Source organism: Fistularia commersonii, chromosome 7, assembly GCF_037954325.1.
Source record: "Fistularia commersonii isolate RoL2024-O1a breed Wild chromosome 7, RoL_Fcom_v1.0, whole genome shotgun sequence".
NCBI classification, from domain to species: domain Eukaryota; kingdom Metazoa; phylum Chordata; class Actinopteri; order Syngnathiformes; family Fistulariidae; genus Fistularia; species Fistularia commersonii.
This window is the reverse complement of record NC_141290.1, coordinates 2380012-2402474: the sequence shown is the minus strand read 5'-3', so window position 1 is coordinate 2402474 and position 22463 is coordinate 2380012. Positions and strand designations below refer to the sequence as shown.

At 40.6% G+C, this 22463-nt stretch overlaps 3 protein-coding genes across 4 annotated transcripts; all 3 read right to left on the bottom strand.

Moving 5' to 3' along the window:
- Positions 1–509: 509 nt before the first annotated feature.
- Positions 510–4153, bottom strand: ppib (peptidylprolyl isomerase B (cyclophilin B)). Its single transcript, XM_086149109.1, has 5 exons — positions 3921–4153; positions 2698–2811; positions 1498–1591; positions 1186–1370; positions 510–936 (listed from the first exon to the last, which is right to left on the bottom strand). Exons 1-5 carry the CDS (start codon positions 4053–4055, stop codon positions 814–816), a joined length of 651 nt encoding a protein of 216 aa, XP_086005235.1. The 5' UTR covers positions 4056–4153; the 3' UTR covers positions 510–813.
- Positions 4154–7044: 2891 nt separating this feature from the next.
- Positions 7045–12331, bottom strand: adpgk (ADP-dependent glucokinase). 2 transcript variants are annotated; one of them, XM_086149111.1, is made up of 8 exons: positions 12218–12331; positions 11101–11350; positions 9629–9854; positions 9495–9578; positions 8871–8991; positions 8598–8794; positions 7823–7921; positions 7045–7746 (listed from the first exon to the last, which is right to left on the bottom strand). In XM_086149111.1, the coding sequence occupies exons 2-8, from the start codon at positions 11325–11327 to the stop codon at positions 7183–7185; spliced, it is 1518 nt and encodes a 505-aa protein (XP_086005237.1). In that variant the 5' UTR covers positions 11328–11350; positions 12218–12331; the 3' UTR covers positions 7045–7182. The 2 variants fall into 2 exon arrangements, with proteins under 2 accessions (XP_086005237.1, XP_086005238.1); XM_086149112.1 differs by having other exon boundaries at positions 9495–9557.
- Positions 12332–14607: 2276 nt separating this feature from the next.
- snx22 (sorting nexin 22) lies at positions 14608–22041 on the bottom strand. The gene is made up of 7 exons (XM_086149110.1): positions 21922–22041; positions 20587–20670; positions 19166–19270; positions 18353–18447; positions 16065–16097; positions 15920–15987; positions 14608–14845 (listed from the first exon to the last, which is right to left on the bottom strand). Exons 1-7 carry the CDS (start codon positions 21982–21984, stop codon positions 14727–14729), a joined length of 567 nt encoding a protein of 188 aa, XP_086005236.1. The 5' UTR covers positions 21985–22041; the 3' UTR covers positions 14608–14726.
- Between the last annotated feature and the right edge of the window lie 422 nt (positions 22042–22463).

Genomic DNA, 22463 nt, shown 5'->3' with positions numbered 1-22463 from the left:
TAACGAATACTGTATAGTAGAATTTTACTTAAAGAAGGTTAAGCAATTTTAAATCACTGATTAACAGGTAGTGATATCGATCATAGGAAAAGTAGACTTCTGGATTGTAAATTCCATCTAGAGTAGGTCATAAAATTTGTAAATATTTTTCAGACTATTATTTTGACAGAACTCAAATTATGTTTAATACACAAATTGGTGCAAAACTAGTCCTTGGCTTTATTTATATTAGGGAGCCCTCTAACTGTGTCTAATCCAGTTGGACTAGTTACCCCCTAAGTATGTATTACCTTTCCTACAGAGGTCGCAATTATTTTTTCCCCCCATTTCTGTTGAATAATGTAAATCTTATTTTAATCTTGTACTTACATTTGATTTAAGAGTTAGAATCTTATTCATGGAATGATTTTTAACTGAATCAGACATTTCTTCAGGTTTGTCTGCGACGCGGATGTGTTTCACTAAGCAGTCGGTCTTGTTTTTTCGATATGAAAAACAAAAACACAAGATTAACAAAATGTGAAATCTTTATTTTGAAGATTTCCTTTTCTTTTACAAAAAAAAAAAAAAGAAAGACAACCGACGAGGTGAAGTGTGTCCTGGAATGCATGATGGGACGCCGTAGTGTCGTGATTGATAACGATACTTTTTTTTTTTTTGAACCGTTTGGCAGCGCTCGATGGAAAATGACCCGAAGAACCCCACCGTCCTCCAGACCGAGGGGGTTTTTAGTGAAACAAGGAAGCCTGCATGACTTTTCCAGACCCCCTCGACCCCCCAGTCCTTACCCTCCCGCCCCCCCATCGGCAGCGCTCACTCCCGGGCCACCGCGAAAGGCTTCTCTACTTCGATCACGCCGCATTCGCTGATGACGACGTCCTTCAGGGGCTTGTCCCGGCCGTCCGTCTTTGTCTGCTCGATTTTATCGACCACGTTCTGCACAGAGGGGGAAACGTCCATGAAACCGGAGAAAACCAGCTTTTTCCCTAAACACTTGAGGAGATGCACGCTAACTCTAATATTAGCAGATCGAATACAACTTCTTATACCTCCGCATTTGAATGGAGTATCTAAGTAAAAATACCGGACTTAAAATATTAATTGTAATTTCACTCCAAAAGCGACTATTTTGAACCGACTTGTGTCGTCGAAGGGTGGGATGTGACGGGACGGCGGCAGACTCACCATCCCCTCCAGGACTTTCCCGAACACGACGTGTTTGCCGTCCAGCCAGGGCGTCTGCACCGTGGTGATGAAGAACTGGGAACCGTTGGTGTCTTTGCCGGCGTTGGCCATGCTGAGCCAGCCGGGGCCGTAGTGCTTCAGCTTGAAGTTCTCGTCCGGGAAGCGGTCGCCGTAAATGCTCTTGCCTTCGGGAGGGAGAGAGTCGAGTGAGCTAATGTGCTGATATACGTGCGGTCCGAAGCCGCACGTACAGTCGTCCCGTTCCGACAAACGACCGGCTCTTTAAAACGGGGAGGGGGTTGGCGGCCGTACCTCCGGTGCCGTCTCCTTTGGTGAAGTCTCCACCCTGGATCATGAACTGCTTGATGACTCGGTGGAATTTGCTCCCCTTGTAACCAAATCCTTTCTGAGGAGTGAAGAGCAAAGAAAACTTTACATACGAAACACGTCGAGGTTACCAGGAACAAAACACAACCTTAGTGTGTGTCTTTAAGAACTGTCATGTTGAGTGTTACTTTTCTAAATCATGCTGATCGTAATGATCAAAGTCTTCTTCTTCTTCTTCTTCTTACGGCTTTTCCCGTCAGGCATCTCCAAAGCGTGACAACTTTCTCCATCTAACCCTATTCTTTGTATGATCGTAATGATCAAAGTACATTGCAATAAACCTCCCCCCTACTTTTCACTTTTTTTCTCTCTATTATTTACATTTTTCTTTCTACATATTTATCTATTTATTCTTTTAGTTTATATATATATTAAATATATTTTTGGTAATATTTTTTTCCTGTCTTTTTCTCTAACTCAGAAATGCTGCTATTGTTCTATTGTTGTGCTGTGTCCTTCTTTTTAAGTTGTTTTTTTTCCCATTTTGATTCCACTGCACCTGAGAGCTGCTATCTCTAAATTTTGTTGCGCTCTGTGCAATGACAACTAAAGTCTTGAATCCTTGAATAAAATAATTCTGACTGAAAGCTAAAGCTATTTGTTTTTAATGCAAAACCTTTGTTTCGTGGCCTATCTCCTTCCCGATGTGCTGCAAAGGCAGATTTATCCAGTGCTAGTGAAACCAGCTGCAGCGCCTGAACTCCTGCGGCAGAAGACGTCTGGTCACGTCAAACCCTTCTCAGACGTTTCTTCATGGCAGACTGTGTGTTTTGGACTGACTTGTGTTACACAAAGGCAAGCTGTGTGTTTTCTTTTCCCACAGGGAAGAAATCTGGTGCTGCTGTAGCTTTGCGGGCTACTGTGATTCTCCAAATGACCTATTTGCAGCAGCATCTCGTGCGGCGACAGGACATCCGACTGCATCTCTGCGTATTTGCGTGTGGCAGCGATGATAAATGGTATCAGCTTTTTCCCATGCAGACAGGAGAAACGGATCCAATCGCCAACCTTCCGATTGAAAGGACGTCGACCAGATGGCTTTCTGGACAAAGTAACCACTGCACGCAACAGCCACCTGGCTAAAATCATTCGCAGGCCGTAACCAAGAAATACTCATGCTCTTACCTCCCCTGTTGCCAGGGCAACAAAGTTGTCAACTGTTTTGGGCACGGTCTTTCCAAACACACCGATGACAATTCTTCCCACTTCTTCATCTCCAATTTTCATGTCAAAGTAAACCTAGAAAAAAATGCGTCAAAAGTAGTTAGTTGTAAAACAGCAGGAGGGCTCTTATTGTGCTTTATCTTTTAACTCCTGTTTCATATTTTAATATAAAAATGTAAAATCTTATCTGTCACTATATGGCCTGTTTTAAGTTCTGTGGGGGAACTATCTGTACATTTTTCTGCATGCAAGTCAGCCTGTAATTTCGGGATAGTTTTCATCTTGATCACTTTTGTGCCAATGCTGTTCTTGTGTTTATTATGCTGGAGGTTGATGGCATGTATGAATCCACAAAAAATTGAAATAAGACACAAGCGCTTCAGGATGGTCTAAAGCAATCATTTGTATATTTTGAAAATGCATGCATATTGTTGACATGCATAGCAACCCGTGATATTTTGCTCTGGCGGAAAAACTTATTCAGAGTTTCATGCAACTAAAGTCAATGCGGTTTGATGCCAGAGTCAGGCTGACCGGTCAACCGGTCAGACTGCCCTTTTGCAGAATCCTCCAGATCGCAAACGTGGACAAACGTATTGCAACAACGTCTGATGTGAAGCTACGGGCATCTAGTCAACATTAATGTAGATCTTTCTCAACTTTGAAGAGCTACTTAGTAGATTTGACACCAAAATCGGTGCTGGCAGGCTAACAGTATAGGCCTAGGACGGTGGCTAACGAACGAGAGCAACGCTGGCTCCGCTAGGTCGTAAAAGAATATTTAATTCCACATTATACTAATCACATATTACGATAGCAACGTAGGAAAACTACAAAAGCCGATATAACGCCAAGTGCTTATTAACATCTATCATCCTTCGCTAACAGAGCTAACCTTGTGCTAACTGAGGGACTTAATATAATGCTAAGCGACTGCTGTTAGTCGCTAGCATAACTACGGTGTCTATTTTCCAGCCAGCGGTGGGCGATAATATTGGCGCACATATATTTATATTTTTATTATTCATTATGCGTCTGTCTTCTCAAATCTGGACACGCACATGAAGCCGGTGCGACTTGCCGGAGGCTGGTTTCAGGCATGACGTGGCTTGTAGTTAGCATAGCAAAAGGGGGGACAGCTAGGTTGGTATGTCCGGCGCAAGCTAGTTCCCCTACCGCCTTACCTTCGCCGTTACTTTGGGGCCCTTCTTCTTCTCGTCCGCGGAGGAGCCATTCGGGAAAGCGAGGAAAATAACCGACCCCACGATGACCGTGACGGCGACGAGGAACTTCATCCTTCTCTCGCAGAGCCTAACCATCAACGATAATACAAGCTAAGGGGGGGTAGGCTAGGCGGGTCCTGTTACCTTTATACTAGCCGGGGTGAGGAGTGCGATATCCGGGGAGGAGACAGGGAGACTGCGGGGTTAGCGGATCAACATCCACGACACGAAGCACGGACGCACGGGGTTCTGATTGGTTGATATCAGCCAATCAGATGCAGACGCGTGATGACCAACCCGCAAGACTGACCCAAACTTCAATCTGTAGTTCCTTCCAAAAAAAAACAAAAAAACAAACAAAATCTGTATTTCCTTCAGCTGAAGACAATTGACATAAAATGTTTAAAACTACTTCTGAATGTAAACTAATACTTCGAAATTACTTCTCCATTATTGAAGCACAATTGCAGCTTTATACAATATGCATGCACATATGCATACACAATAGCTGCTCTTTTGATAATACTATCATATAATTTTCATTCATTTTAAATGTATTATTTTAAATGCATATTTCTCTGCATTTTGCGGGAGTTTCTTGATTTTATTCAGTACTTATTTCTAGAGGGAAAATACTACAGTCACAAGTAATACTGGGCAATAAAATGGCATGGTCTTAATTGTACTCCACAGCCTCACTGGTTGACACGGACACGCATCTATCAAAAAAGTATTATCTTATCAATTTTATCACATCTTATATTCTTTTTATATGCTAAAAATATGTATATGTATATCATATATTTGTGTGTGTGTGTGTACATATAGATACAGATGTATAAATGTGTGTTTGTGTGTACTGTATATATATACATATATGTATATATATTTATATATACACACACACAACTATATATTATATATTTTTTTCATTTTCTATATTTTCAGATATTTTATGCACTGTTTTTAACTTATATTTACAATTTAACTACCTCCACCGCAGTGTCAGATTTCTATTGTGCAGATTGAAGTTAAAGGTGTGCTCTTTTCTATTCTACTCAGTGGAACACTCAAATTATCAATTGTAAAAAAAAATATATGTTTTACTTCTCATCCTTTTAATGATTATTACTTCAGATGCAATACCAAGCTGATCGTGAAATAGTTAAATTATACTGAGGTAGATTCTAAGACAGTTGCTACATCATGTTCAGATAATGTTCAGGTAATTATTAGGACGGCTAATCTTCATTTACCGTTACTTTTTATGCAAATGACCTTCCTTGATTAGCTCTTTGTGAAATCTGTCCAATTATCCGTGACACGACATCAATTTATTCCAACACTACAATTTGTAAGAGATGCATTAGCTGAACAATGTAAAATAATTTACATGGAGATATGCATTTTATTGACAGACAAGTAAATGAACGTTGTCGACAATTACAAATGTTAAAGAGACATGACGTATTACATGAGTAGAGTTGAACAGATTGTACTTGCTTGCTAAAAATGGGGGTTTACATTCACCTTTGCAGGCCTGACCGCCGAAGCGCTTCCCACTAGTGCAAAGAATCACATCTGCTTGAAAAAAAAAAAGGAAAAAAAAAAAACATTTCGCGTTGGCATTAAGACTCCATTATTGCGAATGCCTTCCGTGGCCATTTGAGGTATTACAAACACGTTGTTCACATACTGAGCACATCGACGCGATACGGTCTCTTTAAAAACACGGATCCTCCGCAAAAACGCACAAATAAAAACGTCTGCCGATGTTTCGATCGGGAATCTTTTCGTTGGGATTTCCAGCACATCGCGTCGAACATAAGAATCGGAACGGTAAACTCAGAAGCTTCATGTACAAAATGTAAAAAGAAAAGAACAGTAACCCTGATAAAATGAGGCATTTGATTGTTCACTGATCTTTACTGCATACAGATGGGTCACGCTCAAGGTAGGCCTGACCAATTAATAAAATAAAAATACAAACGCAGGAATATATGGAAGAAAACGTCCCGATACTGCTCTCTGATCTGACCGAAGGAAAAAAATAATGATAATAAAAAAAAAAAAAAAGAAGATCAATTAATAGATTTTAGGTCGTTATGTCATTATTACGACAGTTTGTTGATGATTTTCATAGCTAATCTATTGATTATTTGCTTTACTGAATCTTCCGATGACACCTAAAAACGACACATTATCGAGGTGGTTTAGTTTCACCGCACTGTAATTACAGAATTACTTAATGTTTCAATATCACTTTTCATAAATGCTAATATTTAGAGAATTACTGTACATACAGTTCAATATTGCTACGGTTAGGCCATAATAGCAGTTTGTTTTTTTTTTAAGACAAATATTTAGCTACTATTAAGTGACCTTTCGATAACTCATATTTGAGATATGAACAGTGCCGTCGCGTGTTCCCATTTTTGATATGATGTTAAAAAAAACAAAATGTTTAAAAATGCAGTTCGATATGAGATGTTTGCGCGGAGCCTTGTGTCAAAGCCGTCTGCATTACAAAGTATATACAATTCTAACAAGTTGACTCCAGACTTTTTCAATGCATAACAAACAGCGTGACGACCTGCCACGGCTGTTGTTTGTACTTCGTCGACAACGAGAACATATCTTTACAAAGGAGCGTTTGAAAAAAAAAAAACACGAAATGTGCCGTTATTTTCTCAAGAAAATAGATATAAGACGTTGAGAGAGAGAGAAAAAAAAAAAGGCTCAAACTCACAGGACGATGGTTTTTCAAGTGTTCCACCGAGGAGACAAACATAAACGTGTATGTCGAATATATCTCGTGAGGGAAAGTTACGTGATGCCTGATCGATGAGTCTTTTTTTGGCTCTGAAATATAAATAATCTTTAAAAAAAAAAAAAAAAAAAAAAAAAATCTTATTTTCTCAAGGCACACTGTACAGGAGATCGAAGGAAAACGAAGAGGAGCCGATGGATGCCCGGTGCATAGTGTCGACTGGCCGCTCAGCCCTGGTCCGTTCAGTTCTGCTGATCTCGGCGTCGGGTTTCTACGTGTGCTGAGGAGGGAGGACTTGGCCAACCGGGAGCGTCGTCAGGCAGGATTTTTTTTTTTTTTTTCCTTAAAAAAACTCAATCACATTCTTTAAACTCTCGAGTCATCTGAGCTTTCGGGAGGGAGGAGGGCGGCGAGGGATTCGGAAGGACTCTGGCTTCTCCAGGTGGTCGAAGCTCAGAGGTGCTGCTGGTCCACCGCCTCCGAGTACACCAGCCCCTCGGCGGAGATGGCGTCCCCGAGCCCCACTGTCCGAAGCGGCTGCTTGCAGACGAGAACGGGCGTCATGTGGAATGTGACGTTCCCCCGCCGCCACACGGTGACCGGGTCGGCCGGGTCCAGGGCGAGCTTCTCCGGCGGCTCGGAATGCGAGCTGGAAAACTCCAACGGCGCCTTCAGCTCCACCTTGCTGACGTCGACGGCGCGCAGGCCGCACGCCTGGCTGCTGGCGACGCGCGCGCCCGCCGTCACCGCCGCCACCTGGTTGCCCCAGTAGCCGTCCACCGTGGCGAGGATGTGGTACGCCAGCGTGTGGAAGTGGATGCGCGTGAGGTCCGCTTCCGACGAGGGGTCGCTGCGGCCGTGCCGCTCCAGGATCCAGAGGAGGATGTCGCTGACGCGGCCCACGTCCGGGATGCCTTTCCAAGACGGCAGGTCGGCGTGAGGCCCCTCCCCCGCCTGGGACAGGAACAGCAGCTCCTGCTCGTTCAGTCCGATGGAGCTGACAAGGGGCATGACCTGCTAACGGGGAACGCAAAGGGACGATTAGATGAGCGTCGGAGAGCGGCGGGAGCGTCGCGGCCACGTCCACATCTACCTCCTGCACGATGCTGTTCATGTATTCCCTGTCCGTCATGCTCGCCAGCTCCAGGTGGATGGGAATATCTCTACGGATGTCCGAGATGGCGGCCACCGCCTGCGGGAAGGAGGGAAAGAAAATTTTGGAAAAACAAATGAGGCCGAGTCCGAAACGTGAGAGATATATTGGCCGTCCTCCGTGCTGCGGGTTTATGTGAAACTTTAAAAGTGGTGATAAAAAGTATTACGGGAATATCGTGGGAAATTGGCATTCATGGGAATTGATAAGTAGTATCTTCTGCAGGAAATAAACAATATAAAAAAAAAAAAGGCGAAAAAAAAAAAAAAAAAAATCGTTGAAAATATCTAAAACCAAATCATACTTAAAAATCAGCAATAATCTACTAAGTAGGTAAAGTACATGTTTCATTTAATTTGTGCTTGTTTTTTCTTTGTTTTGAGGATTTATTTCTAGTTGATTTGTTGGATTATTTTATTCATCTTTTTTTTTTTTTATTCCTTGCAAACCTTTTTTTTTTCTTTTGCCAATTGAATCTCGGGCTACTTTCCTTTTACCACATTCCCCTTCACTTTGAGAACGAAAAAAAAAAGAAAATTCAAAGCGTCGAAAACAAAGAGTACGTTCGAAAACAGCGGTCAAAAGCTTCCAACCTTTTTCTAGTTTTTAACCCTCATATTATGACATATTATAACATAATATGAGGGTTAAGAACATCCACACGACGATGGCAGTTCCCGGAAGATCATGGACAGAGCGTGAACCGGCGACGGACCTCCTTGAGCCTCTTCTCCCAGAGCTCCCTGCCTTGACCCTCCATCATGTGCAGCCCCGACAGGACGACCAGATCGGGCTGGAACTCCTCCAGGCTGGACACGAAGGTCTCCAGGGAGCTCATTTCCCCGTTGGACATGTCGTGGGAGAAGATGAAGCGGTTGGCTTGCGGCGCCTGCGTGGAGCCCCACTGCTCTCCTGGACACGGAGCGAGAGGTCAGAGGACGGCCGGGACGCGGTGCGGCGGCGGCGACGGCGGCGTGCAGAGGGTTACCTGCTTTGTACTCCAGGATGAGGTGATACTCGTCCGTCTCCTGCAGGGACCCCGGGGGGACCACGATCTGCTCGTCCAGCAGTTCGTGAAGTTTAGGGCCGACCGGCCCGCATAGCAAAACCTGCGGCGGGTAAAAAGCATTTGGTGGAGATAAATGACGAAAAGATTAAGAAAAAAAAAAAAACAGGGAGGTGCATGTAGAAAATAAATTCAAAATCAGAGTACTCTATTGACAAAAAAAAATAGCGAATGATAAAAATAAAATAAACAGTAAAGATCGAAAGAAATATAAAGTTAAGGGTATAAAAATATATCTAATGTATATACATGTATATTTACAAATATACGTATTAAATGTAGTAATTTTGTATATAAGTAAGGGTTGTTGCACAGGAAAAACATTTATGGCACAAAATGAATGAAAAATGACTGCAGAGGCGTAAAAAATGCGCACGAAATTATCTGGGCCGGAAAAACCTGCAAGACAGTTTGCAGGAGAACTAAAAGTCTGCTAAAATGAACCACTAATCATCAGCTGAGTCACTGAACCATAATGAAAATAAATGGATACAATATTCATCACAGATAAAAACAAAGAGGATATATCAATAAATGCGAGTGTACCATCAAATCGGGGAAGGTGGCGAGCTTCTGGCCAATGAGGGCGGCGTTTCCTCCCACGTACAGCTGGAAGAGACCAACGGCCGACTTGAATAACAGCAGAAGGGCAGAAAGTCCTGGGCGTCGGGGGGGGTTACCTTTGCCCCGGGGTATTCTGCCGCCGCCCTGGCGATCCTCTGGAAGACCTCCTTGTCGCTGAAGAAGCGCTCGGCGGCCGCTCCCCGGCCCATGAAGTGGATGAAGGCCTCGCGGAGATCTTCCTTGGAGTGCAGGACTTCGTGGTCCAGCCCGCTGCCGGGGTCGACGGCCAGGGCCTGGAGCAGACCCACGCCCGAGACCACCACGTCCACGCAGGCGTTCACCCTTCACCGGGACAAACATTAAAATGAAACTTTATCGCCCTATAAAATGCCCGGCACAGAATCACACGATCAAGCGTCGCTGCCATTGTGGGCAACTTTTGATTTTTTTTTACATCATCATCTGCAATATATTTCTCTATTACATCATGAAATGTCATGTTTTTATACAATTTGGAATATTCTTACTGTCTTGCGCAATATTGCTCTTCACTTTTCATTCCTATCATCATTATTATTGCTGTCGTCATACAATTCCATTTAATATCACTCATAATATCTTTACATTCATTATCTGGAGCAATACAACCCCTCAATAGCACTAGCAATATTCCTCTCCATGTAAATTGCTATTATCTTTCTTTATTATTTCTTTTATTAAGTGTTCTATCAACACTGTTTATTTGAAAGCTGCTCATTGGACACCTATTTTAATACATTTTAATGATGCTTGACGTTGATATTTATATAGTGGTGCCATCCGGCGCAGGACTTTCCATCAGGATTGATAAAGGTTTATCTTATCAAAGTGATTTCTAATATTTGCTTCACAAACTCGGACCATTTCAGTTAATCTGCATGTTTAGAACTGACTGCTGTGTTTAAAAAAAAAAAAAAAAAAAAAAAAGTAATTCTCATATATTTAAAACGCAGATTTAAATGCAGATCACAGATGGTGATATGGATGCCGATATCTCTCACTAATTATTTTTCCTCAGCAATATATATTTCTGGTAATTTCTTGCAGGACTTTTCTCACAATTTTCTGTAACGTGTAAGGCCGATGCCTTGCAGATTTAGTGATTGCATTTTTCCCCCCTGTGACTTTTACAAACAAACCCTTCGGAAAATGTAGTCGCAGAAAACACTGGACTTTTCCTTACTTTCCTCCTGAAAATAATCATCAAATAAAAAAAAAAAAAGCCGATCCGACCGTGCCGATCAGTGAAGATCGGCAGACCGTGTTATGCAAACTAAACAGTGACGTAACATTGCCCTTTGAATTGCTGGATATAAAAAAACGCGATCCACCCTTTGGTTTAGTCTCACTCCCTCTTAGTCCTTCATGTAAAGCCAATAAGCATATGCTGTCCTTACTTAACACTAATCCAACATGCTTCCAACCCGCAGCGTCAGATTATATACGCTTGTATGTTCTCTCTGAGCGAAAGAAGGCGACCCCAATCTACCCTAAACAGATGCGGCACTGATATAAATTTCTCCGGAACGTGTAACTGACACCGACTCACCCCACGGCTACTTTACTCCACTGGCGCGTCGGTAAGGTGATGAGCGTCTCCCAGGCGGTGGAGATGACCTGTTCTAAGCCGGCGTCGCTCTGGGACGACGACGACGACGAAGGGAAACCAGGCAGGGTGATGTACTGCAGCATCTGCTCGGGCAGGTCCGGACCACTGTGGTAGAAATATCCCACAGCCAAGGCCAACAGGGCTGCAGCGAAAGCCTTCCTCCACATGATGCACGCCCCTCCACACTCTTCTGCAATGCAAGACAGAAATTGCATTGACATGACATTACATTGCATTTGGCAGATGCTTTTATCTGAAGCGACTTACAATACAGGACATAAGGACTGCAAATACACTTGCAAATACACAATGCACAGGAATTTAGAAAAATACAATGCAATATAACTTCATGCAAACTTATAATGCTTAACACTTTTATCAATATCCCTGCACAACCTTAAGGTTACTTCTTTGCTAGCTTCTTTGCTACCCATAACATGCTTATGTTATGGGTAACAACATCAAATATACTTTTATCAATTACCCTGCACAACCTTAAGGTTACTTCTTTTCTAGCTCGGGGGGGGGAGCGGGGTCAGAATACTTACTTTACAGGGTGTTTGTAATTTCCGAGCAATTTAGAGGCAAATTACCTGCTAAATTTTCAGGTATTTTTATGTTAACTTTAGTGAAATAAACACTCATGCGATAATTAGCTACTCTCCAATAGACGGGGGTTATTTCAGCCAAGTCATGCACAGCAACTTTGTCTCCTTATATTATAAATTTTTTAACTTTTAGGTATTTTTGGTGCTCATAACCTTATTTAAAAACGGATTGATGTGCTCTTTTAAACCGCCACTACGCTGTTGTTGATGTTGGATTTGTTGTTAAGTTGCTGCTACCTTAAGCTAGCTCGTTAGCCGCCACTGCCTTTACAGTTTACCAAGCAAACTAATCTGACAGCTAGCATTAGCATTAGCTTTATTCCGCTCAGATTAGCAAGCGACTTCACTTCGACTCAACTTTACGAGGAGAGACTCTTCCGTTTCGTAACAACTCTTCCGTCTCATTTTGCTTTTTAACCGAAGCGGCAAACCGTTACAGCGGCGCTTACCGGCGACGTCAAGGCTCCGGTTGTGTGGAGTAGAAGGGGTGGAGGTTGGGGCGGGGGAGGGGGGTCACTTAGTCGGGGAGATTATCCTGCTTTTCCCGGCAATTCGCGTCGAAAGCATCGAGTTTCGTCGCCGCCGGTGCGGGAGGGGATCGCGGTGTCGGTTGCAAGCATTGAATGGGCGATTACCGGGGAGGAGACACTCCGCCAGCGCAGCAAGCGGCTGCTACTTCCGGGTACCGCTCTGCGCATGCGCCGAGTCGCCTTCCCGCTGATCCGTTTGTAGTCAAGTACATGACATAATATGAGCGGCTTTTTATCGATGAATAAATTTATTTTTAAACTTTTTTTTTTAATTAATAAGAAGAAATTATCGCGAGGTTTTACCTTTTTTTTGAACATTTTCATATTTCGCAAAGTTATGGTGATTTGTTTTCAGGGATTTTCAGTGAATAACCCATTAATCGTCTTATGTTGATTTTAAAATTTTGCAAACACGTTCCAGCAAAAATGCTATATTGTATATCTATAAAATTAGAATTCATACATGATTATAACTCCCCCATTTTACGTAAGCTTCTTGTAAAATTCCGATTTTTTAAAATTTTTCTTTGCTAATTTTAAAGTCATTTATCTGCTATTTTCAATTTATACCTCACTTATAATTTTGTCATTTCCCTTTCATTTTAAAATTGATAGCAAAAAAATTGTACAGCGACTTCAAAACTTTTTCTTCAATAATTTTTGTGGCGTTATGATTCTGATTATGTCTCATTCATCTTTTACAAATTATAAATAATGAGAATAGTTATAGTTACAGAGCACTTTCTTTTAAGTGTCGCATTAGGAGTACGACGCATGAGTAAAAACACAATTAGTAGAGGATAGAAAGAATAGGTTTAGTTGGAGGTTTATTTTGCTGGAGGGACTGTTGCAGGGAAACGCCAAAAGGAAAAAAAGGAGATAGAAGAATTCCACCTACGTCTCTTATTAAGTGATATAATTCAGAAGGTTTTTTTTTTTTTAATTGCATACAAAATGTACTGTACCACTTTTTATTCCCGTGTTATTCACCGGGAATGATACTGGCTATTTCCATGAAAACACAAATAATAAAGATTAATGAGAACAATCATTATAATTATATTACCTAATTATAGTCTCGGCTTTCTCCTTTGGGCAAACATTTTGAAAGTTCACCATGAGCTTCTTGTAACCACATGCCAACTATTTGGCTGCAGGCTGCCGTGTGTGTGTGTGTGTGTGTGTGTGTATGTGTGTGTGTTTTGTAGGGACTGAACAGGGGGGAGGGCCTGCTTCAAAAACAAGTTTTGCATGGTTACACATTTGAAGTGTTTCAGTGTTGCGAGGTGTTGGGTACAATGTTCCACCGCGGCTCGACATGCCTGCAAACGAATCCCAAGGAACTCTTTATTAAAATCCTGACATTAATGACACAATGAGCAAATGCACACGGAGGCTAAAACACCTGCGGGAGTTTTATATGACCAGACAGGTGTGTCGAACCGGATAAAACAGTAACAAGAACGCTTCTGACATGTTATTTGACGTTGTACTGAAATGTGAGCCATTTGATTTTAATGTCAAATTTATTCCATGCTAAAAGTGAAATCTGAAACCTGTGAAATTTGTCAAACCTGATATTCATTTATTCATTCATCTATTCCGCAGGGGCCACATATAGGGAAAGACGATCATTCACTCATTTTGGTATTGTATGAGAAAGTCTGGAGTGGCAGAGAGGTATGTTAGACTGGTGCAGGACATGTATGCTCGCTGTGAGACAGTGGCGAGGTGTGCTGGAGGGTTAACAGAGAAGTTCAAATCCAAGTCCAAGTACCGCACCCTGGGGGGCAGAGCCTTCGCCATCGCCGCCCCCATCCTCTGGAACTCCCTCGCCCCAGCCATCCGAGAGTCCAACTCACTGCAGTCCTTCAAACAAAACCTCAAGACCCACCTTTTCCAAACCACGTACAACACCCGAGACTTCTTTCCTTCCAAATCACCTACATTTTTCTCCCTTCTAATCTTGTTTTCCCCCTTTATATTTACGTGTATTGTAGTCTCCCCTTACCCCCAATCAGCCTTTCCCAATAACTGTATGTTTGTACTTTTTCATTTGTCTCTCACTTGTAAAGCGTCTTTGAGTATCATGATAAGCGCTATAGAAAACCTAAGTATTATTATTTATTATTAAGGTAGTTGGAGTGAGAGAGGATACAGAGAATAAGGTTAGATGGGGAAAGTTGATTTGCTGTGGTGACTCTTGAAGGGAAAAGCCTAAAGGTAAACAAAAAGGGGACCATTCATTCACTCATTCACTCAAACAACTTTTCCAGGACAATATAGACCTGCATCAGTGCACACGATCCTTGAGAAGCCACCATCCTTTATTAATCCCATAAATGGGGAAATTATAAAATAAATTTCGAGGTAACAGCTTGCATTAAAAAAAAGAAAAATTAATTTTACAAAAACTGCACGTGCCGTCTCAGCGGCCTATTAAGGTGGCGGTCTGGGGCTGGAAGAGGGCCGGGGCGGTGAAGCTGACTCGGACGTCCCGGGGGTAAAAGCCCTGCAGGACCCCGTCCACCACCACATCTGGCAGGCCTGAAACACAGGAGAGTTTCCACAATTCAAACCAGAGAGAACATCAGGGTTTCCAAGTTATTTTCCTCATTTGTATTCATTTCCCACTTTGGTGTCACATCTGGTGTATTCTTTTTGTACTTGACTGAAGCCTCTTCACTGTTGTGTTTTTACCTTCATGCTCAGTCACATCCGTGCAGCTTTGAGGTTTTAATATGTGCAAAGAATATAAATGTTCAAAAAATGCCCCTCAAAAAAAATTGATATATATATATGTATTCATTCATTCATTCATTCATTATCTATATGACTTATTTCCACTTTTTTTTTAAATTACATGTCATATGGCGTCACTACATTCACCCTCTCATTCACACACCACACACACACACACACACACACACACACACACACTATATATACATACAAATATACATACATGACCCCTTTACATATCTATATGCACACACACAGACATACATTCATACTGTTTATACACACACACACACACACACACACACACACACACACACATCTATTTATTTATTAATATTAATAATAATAATAACAATAGTAATAACAATAACAATAATAATAATAGATTTTATTTAAGGTGCCTCACTTGACACTAAAGGACACCGTACAAACATACACCAATTTAAAAAAAAAAAAAAATTAAATAAAATATTAGATTATTTAAAAAAACAATAAAACAACAATAATAATAATTGTATATGTATTTTTTATATGTATATATATTTTTGAACTTTTTTAAACTTTATATATATATATATATACACACACACAAACACATATATATATATTTATATATAAACAAAAAATACACATTTTTAGAAACAATAAAGTGAAAAATTGGTTAAAAATAGTAATACAATATACATATATATATATATATATATATATATATATTTGTCAACAATGTTTTTTTTGTTTGGTTGTTTTATAATTTCTGTTGGGCATTATTGTTTTCTTATATTCCATCAAACAGTGATTAGGGAAATGTGTTTCTTCTGAAACCTGAGTTACAAGAAAATGTGTGTGTGTGTGTGTGTGTGTGTGTGTGTGACCTCCTACCTGACATGCGATCAGAGAGATAGGGATCCTGAAAAAAACCCATCACTCGCTGCTGCTGAAGCCGGAAACTGAAACACAACGCTGAACGGTAAGCAAAGACGCTGCCAACAGGACAAACTCCAAGTACAAATACTCGAGTACTTACCTGCAATCCCGGTTGTCCAGGGCGTCAAGCGATCTAAAACACACACACACATAAAACTCTCAATTATTTCAGAAAGGAAACCACCACTTTTATTGTCAAGCTTTTTTCTTTGCGTCCAACTTGGTTAGCGGCTAATGCTAACACTTGAAACACCCCAGGCTTCTTCCTCTTGTATATTTTCCACAACTGGAGTTTTACTCTTGACGCAAATTGCGTTTTTCAACTTTCTTGTCTGTGTCGGGATGATGGAGATCTTCGTGAGATGAGTTCTGGAATCACAAGCGCCCCCTAGAATCACTGAGTGAGGCAGGAGAACTGCGTGCCTCACTCAGTGATTCTGGTAACAAACTAATTGCTGACAGAAAAAAAAGGTAGTTCATCTCGCAAAAGTGTTCAAACATTTTAACGGCGACATTCAGAGAGTAAGAAATACGGTCTTGGTGCAGAGCATGCCGGCAGTCAGCCGTCATTGGGCAATCTGCGTTGAGGCTCGACAGTCCGCTGCCTCACCGCACGTCTCTGCTCGGTATTTGAACACTAAATGTGAAAATCCAGCCATTTTGAAAGTAAAACAGATCTAAAACTGTTAAAGTGAAATGAAAAATACCTTTATCGTGCAAATCACTAATAAATATAACCATTGAAGTCTTCTTATCATTTTACAATTTTCTTTCCAAGATTGGCAAGTGAGGCAGGGCCTCTCCTGCCTCACCTGACTATTTTTTGACAATAAATTTCAATAAATACATATATTTATTGACACTTATAACTGTTACGCTAATGTGACAAAAGAATTTCGTCTATGGAGATAAATAAAGTATATGTATCTATCTAGAATAAAGTCCGGCCCATATGTGTGTCCAAATTTACACCAAATTTACAGCCGCTGTCATCAAATCAATAATAAAATCTAATTGTGTCCTGCAGCCTGTCTTTCTATTTGTATTTTTGATCCGAGTTTAAAATTGAAATGTATTAATTTGTTTTATCTATTTTCTGTTCACATGTTTTGAATTTAGAAGTTCATGGTGAGCATGTTAATAGTGACGGATAGACTTTTTCCCCATTTTATACGGTATTCAAATATGAAAGACAGAGCGATTTGGGTTAAACATTTTAGATTTGTGTTCTGTGTTAAGACATGAAATGTATGTGTTTGCCATAAAAAAAAATCACAAATTAGTTTAATGTTAATGGCTGAATGGTCGGCCCCTCACCAAGTATGGCCCTCTTTACAAAACTTTCAGACACCCCTGGCCTGTGACATGACGGGAATCCGTCTCAGGAGATTAAAACCCACCAGGACGTTATTTATACAGGCACATCTCCTTCCCCAACTGAAAATAGTGCATGCTATATAAGGCCCGACGCCCCTGCCTTCACTCTATGGCACATATGTCAAACTCAAGGCCATTTTTGGGGATTATTTTTGTCCCGCAGGATAATCTTTAATTACCATTAGAGCTGACCTGCCGATTTGTTGCAAGCACGAGTGTACGAGTCTGGTAGGAGTGCTGAGGCGCGTCAATCGAGTGGCGGCAAGCGCGACTCCCTACCCCCTCATCAACTGGCCTTGCTGAGTCACCTGTTGTCAACTGTCAGCTACCCTTCCACCCCCAAAACCAAAGGTGGATTTTGAAAACGGGGGGTTTCAAGACAGGTGGGAGGCAGGGTTTATGTTCGTGGAGAGAGCAGCAACACTTCTGATACTGCGCAGCTGTCGATTTTTATCCGTGGAGCGGACTCAGATCTGCGCCAAACTTTTGGGGTTAAGATGGTACAACAAGGGTATCTTTGAAGCGGTATGCCTAAATGAAATGGGCCTGCTTTGAGATAAACTCCTGGCATTGACAACAGATGGAGCTCCCGCCATGTGCGCTCGAAAGAGTGGACCGATCCAGGATCCGGGAGAAAATGCGGAAGGAATAAATAAGGAAAAGCTGCTTTTCGTAGCTCATTCTCGTCCCAATGGGTCAACCGCCTGAGGAATGTTGAAGACTTCCTTTCGCGTCACATACTGACCACTTTCTCGTCGTTTTTCCAGCTCCACGTCTACAACAACACTTTCTCTCCAAACCAAACGAAAATAAAAAACGCCGAACCACTCGACTCGTACCGACTTTTAAATTTCGCCCCGCCGTGTATTCGAGTTCGACGCCCGTGACCTATGGGACGGTTCGTTTTCTGTTATGTTGCTGCCTCCGCCTCCAACCCTGTCCCAAATCCATGAATAGAAAAGTCTAATAATAGCAAGAACGACCCCGTCCCGTCCCAGTCAGAGGACTCACTCCATGCTGCTGATCTTGTTCCCGGTGTGGAAGTGCTTGACATGCAGGAAGTCCAGTAGCTCTTGCGGTACGTCTTCATATTGATAGATGATGTCCTGGGAAACGAAAAATAAGAACAGGGACGTCGACCAGGGAAGGGTTATCTTCTTTTCCTGTTCACACCGGCGGAAATGTCGTGATCCCTGTCACGGGACGGGAAGCTATTGCTATTGCAAGCTAACCGCCATCAAACGCACTGTCCGTGGATTTCGCACCATAATTTCCAGACTATTGAGCGCACCTTAATATAAGCTGCACCCACTGAATTTGAAAAGAAAAATAATTGAACATTTATGTTGTTGATAAACCGCAACATGAGATATTTTCCCAAAAAAATTTAAAAATTAAATACGTACCATAGATGCTTTTTTTTCCTGAACCGTGCCTGTCTGGTTAAAAAAATTGAAAATACAAGTAGCCTAGCTGGCTAAGTCTAGCAAGTAGCCCAGCAGGTAAAGTCGTCTTCTTCAGCCTCAAAATTCCTTCATCATGCATTTTTTAGTCTCTCTCTCTTCGCCGCTCTAGATGTCATTCATGTAAACAACACTCATGCATTTAATTTCATTGGCCGGATGACACAAGGCTAAATATATTAGCGGCATGTCGCTCGTTAGCTTCAGATCCATAAATTAGCCGTATTTGTGTTTACGCTGTGTGAGAAAAAGTAGAAGAAAAAGTCTGTAAATTACAGTTAATGATGATTTTTGAGGTTAAGTACATTTTTGGGGCTAAATACACAGCCAGAATGACATTTTTTGAAAACGATGCAAATACCTGGATGTAATCTTCCAGCTCCTGCCTCCTCTGCTCCGAGGGTTTGGTCCTCAGGTGGGGGTTCCTCTTACTCGGGAAGTCGGGCGTCTGGATGATCTTCCTGAGCTTGAAAGTGAAAGAAGCGATCTTCCGTTAAGCTCCAACTCATCTGGCCGCTTGGACTTTGGATTTTTTGTTAATCGTCCGGGCGCAGAGAGACGCTCTTCTTGTTTGTTTTCGTATCTCTGTTGCTAACGCTACTGCTGTGCTATGAGCTATTTCATTCATTCATCTTGCCATTCAGACATCGGATAAATATATACGAACATTCAGACATGGTATAGATCCAAACTTTTTCCTGCAAGGGCCAAATAACTTCCAGTTTGTCACAAAAAATGTGACGATCGCAGAGGTGTCCAAACGTAAACATTTATTGTTTTCCAGAAAGCCACACATAACCAAAATGAAAAAAAAAAAATCAGATTAAAAAATAGCATTATCAATGAATAATATCTTTGTCTCATCTCTTGACAGATGAGACAAACAGCCTTTTCTTTGAACTGAACAAAAAAAATAAACGTTTGTCCACGATTCTGAATCTATTTTTCTCTTACCTAAACTTTTCACCATTATTCCGTGTTATTTGACACTGGCATGTCCAGGAATGATATGTTCTATGCATGTACAAGTCACGATGACGTGGCCAGAATAAAAAAATTAAAAAAAAATCATAATTCATCTCTGGTGTTGTTCAGGGGCCGGGAAAAATGCGGAGGCGGGCTGTAATCGGCCCCCGGGCCGTAGTTTGGCTATTCATTCTCGAATTTATGTCATATAAAGACATTTTGCCTCTCATTCATTCATTCATTCATTCATTTATTCACTATTTAGGGACATGCAGCCATTCACCCTCTCATTCACAAAAACATACATTTATGAATCATTCACACGTCATATAAAACCATCTATTTCCTTTATCATTCATACATTCATAAATGTAAGATATGCAACCATTCACCCTCTCATTCACATGTCATATAAAGACACATTTAGTCTCTTATTCATTTATTATTTAGGGACATGCAACCATTCACACCATATACCCAGCAAACAAACCTGCCAATATAGTAAATCACTGCGTTTTAACGGTTTAAAAATTATATATAATAGCTTTTATGAATAAGGTCTAATTTCCTGAAAACAAAATCTCCTGATATGAAATTTGACCAGACACATGGTAGCTAAGACGTAACGGGTTTAAAACGCTTTAGGAGATTTAATATATTTAATAAGATTTCTTGTATCACATTACAAATGCCATGTGACATTTTGTTGATTTTTTTTTTTTTTTTTGGATTTGGAATTAAACCTATAAGTACAGCCATTTATTCTCAAATTCACATTTGAGAATAGTTCGTCTCTTATTAGTTTGGGAAGCGTACCTTTTTGTGAAGGGCCTGGAATTCACCGCTCCGTTTCAGGACGTAATGCTTCCTCTCGTGGAACAGGACCTCCACCCGGAAAAGCTGCCCAACAAAAAGACGTCGGTTTCGTCCGAAGCCACGATTTGTTTTTCTTCCTCCGACGTCGTCAAATGTCGTCTTGCGTCAAATGATACGCTTATACAGGACTGTCTCAGAATATTAGAATATTGTGCTAAAGTTCTTTATCTTCTGTAATTAAAAAAAAATAAATAAAAAAAATAAATAAAAAATTAAAATTCTGCAATTAAAAAAACAAAAATTACTTTTTCATGATATACTATATTTTGAGATAGGATTTTTGTGTTTTCTTAAGATGTAAGCCATCATCAGCAATATCAAAATAATAAAAGGCTTGCAATATTTCAGTTGATTTGTAATGAATCCAGAATGTATGACATTTTTGTTTTTGTAATTGCATTACAGAAGATAAAGAACTTTATCACAATATTCTAATTTTCTGAGATAGTCCTGTAAATAGAGAGTAATTACCAAATAAAAATTACAAAAGCTGATTTTGATAAGATGTTTTTTTTTTTTTTTTAATTATGAGAAAGTTTTATAAGCAGCCAAAACTTTCCTCATCCATGAAATATACAAAAAACAAGTAAATTAAGAATTGAACAAATCTTTTGGTTTAAATATAGTAGCTTGTCAACGATATTTATAAACAAAATAAAATAAAAAAAAAAAGAATTAAATATGCATGATAAATAAATTAATATATTTTGAAATAAGATGGTTTTCTCAACAATATATAGAAAAATTAGTAAATGATTTTTAAAAATGAATTAAAAAATGATTTCCAAATATGATGGCTTGTCAATGATATACAAAAAGGGGAAATTATGATAAAAAAATTAAAAAAAAAAAAAAAATCTTTTTTTTTTTAAATAACATTAGAGACTTAACTGATCCGACGACAGGGTGATTCAATTGTCCCAGCAGCATTTTAGGGTAGAAAAGTGTGCAAAAATTAAATAGATATGAAAACATAATGTAAACAGCAACAGAATTTATACTTCTACAACTTTATACTTCTACTATTTATACTTAAGTCCTGGAAACGGGTAAAAAAAAATAAATAAAAGCAAATCTGTTTTTAAATCTGTTCAAATGGTCAAATGGTCGGGGGGGGGGGTGTATGAGCGCCCCCTAGTGGTCACCTGGGGGACTGCAGGCCACCTGGCTCACCTGGACGACCTGTTTTGTTTAGTTTTTCGTCAAAACACGCACGCGTGTGCACAAAAAAACGCGGCCAATCGATCGATCGATTGGAAAATCGATCGCGCTCACCTTCCTCGTCTTGCCGGACTCGTCCTCCTCCCGCTCCACGCACGGGATCGACACCTCGATCATCGGACCCGGAAGTGCACGCTCCTGCCGCGGCGGACAACTGCTCCGTGTGTGTGTGTGTGAGTGTGTGAGTGAGTGTGTGTGTTTGTGTGTGTTTGTGAGTGTGTGTGTGGGTGGGCGGGGGGTGTGGCACACAAGGCCAGCCTCCGCGTGCGTCTGCGCTTGCGTGCGCAGATCCTGCTCCGCCTTCTGCACGCACACAGCAGGTCTATCTATCTATCTATCTATCTATCTATCTATCTATCTATCTATCTATTTATTTTTATGAAAATAAAGGAATCAATTGCAGCTTAGTAGTAATATTTTAATCACAGTTAAATAATGTTGTATAATATATATGTATATATATATATATATATATATGTATAATATAAATATAAGTTTTATTTTTTGTTTAATTTCTAAAATATTCCAGTTTTACTCAAAGTATTTTAATTTAATCTAAAAACAAATTCTAGCTTAATATTTAAAAAAAAAAATCC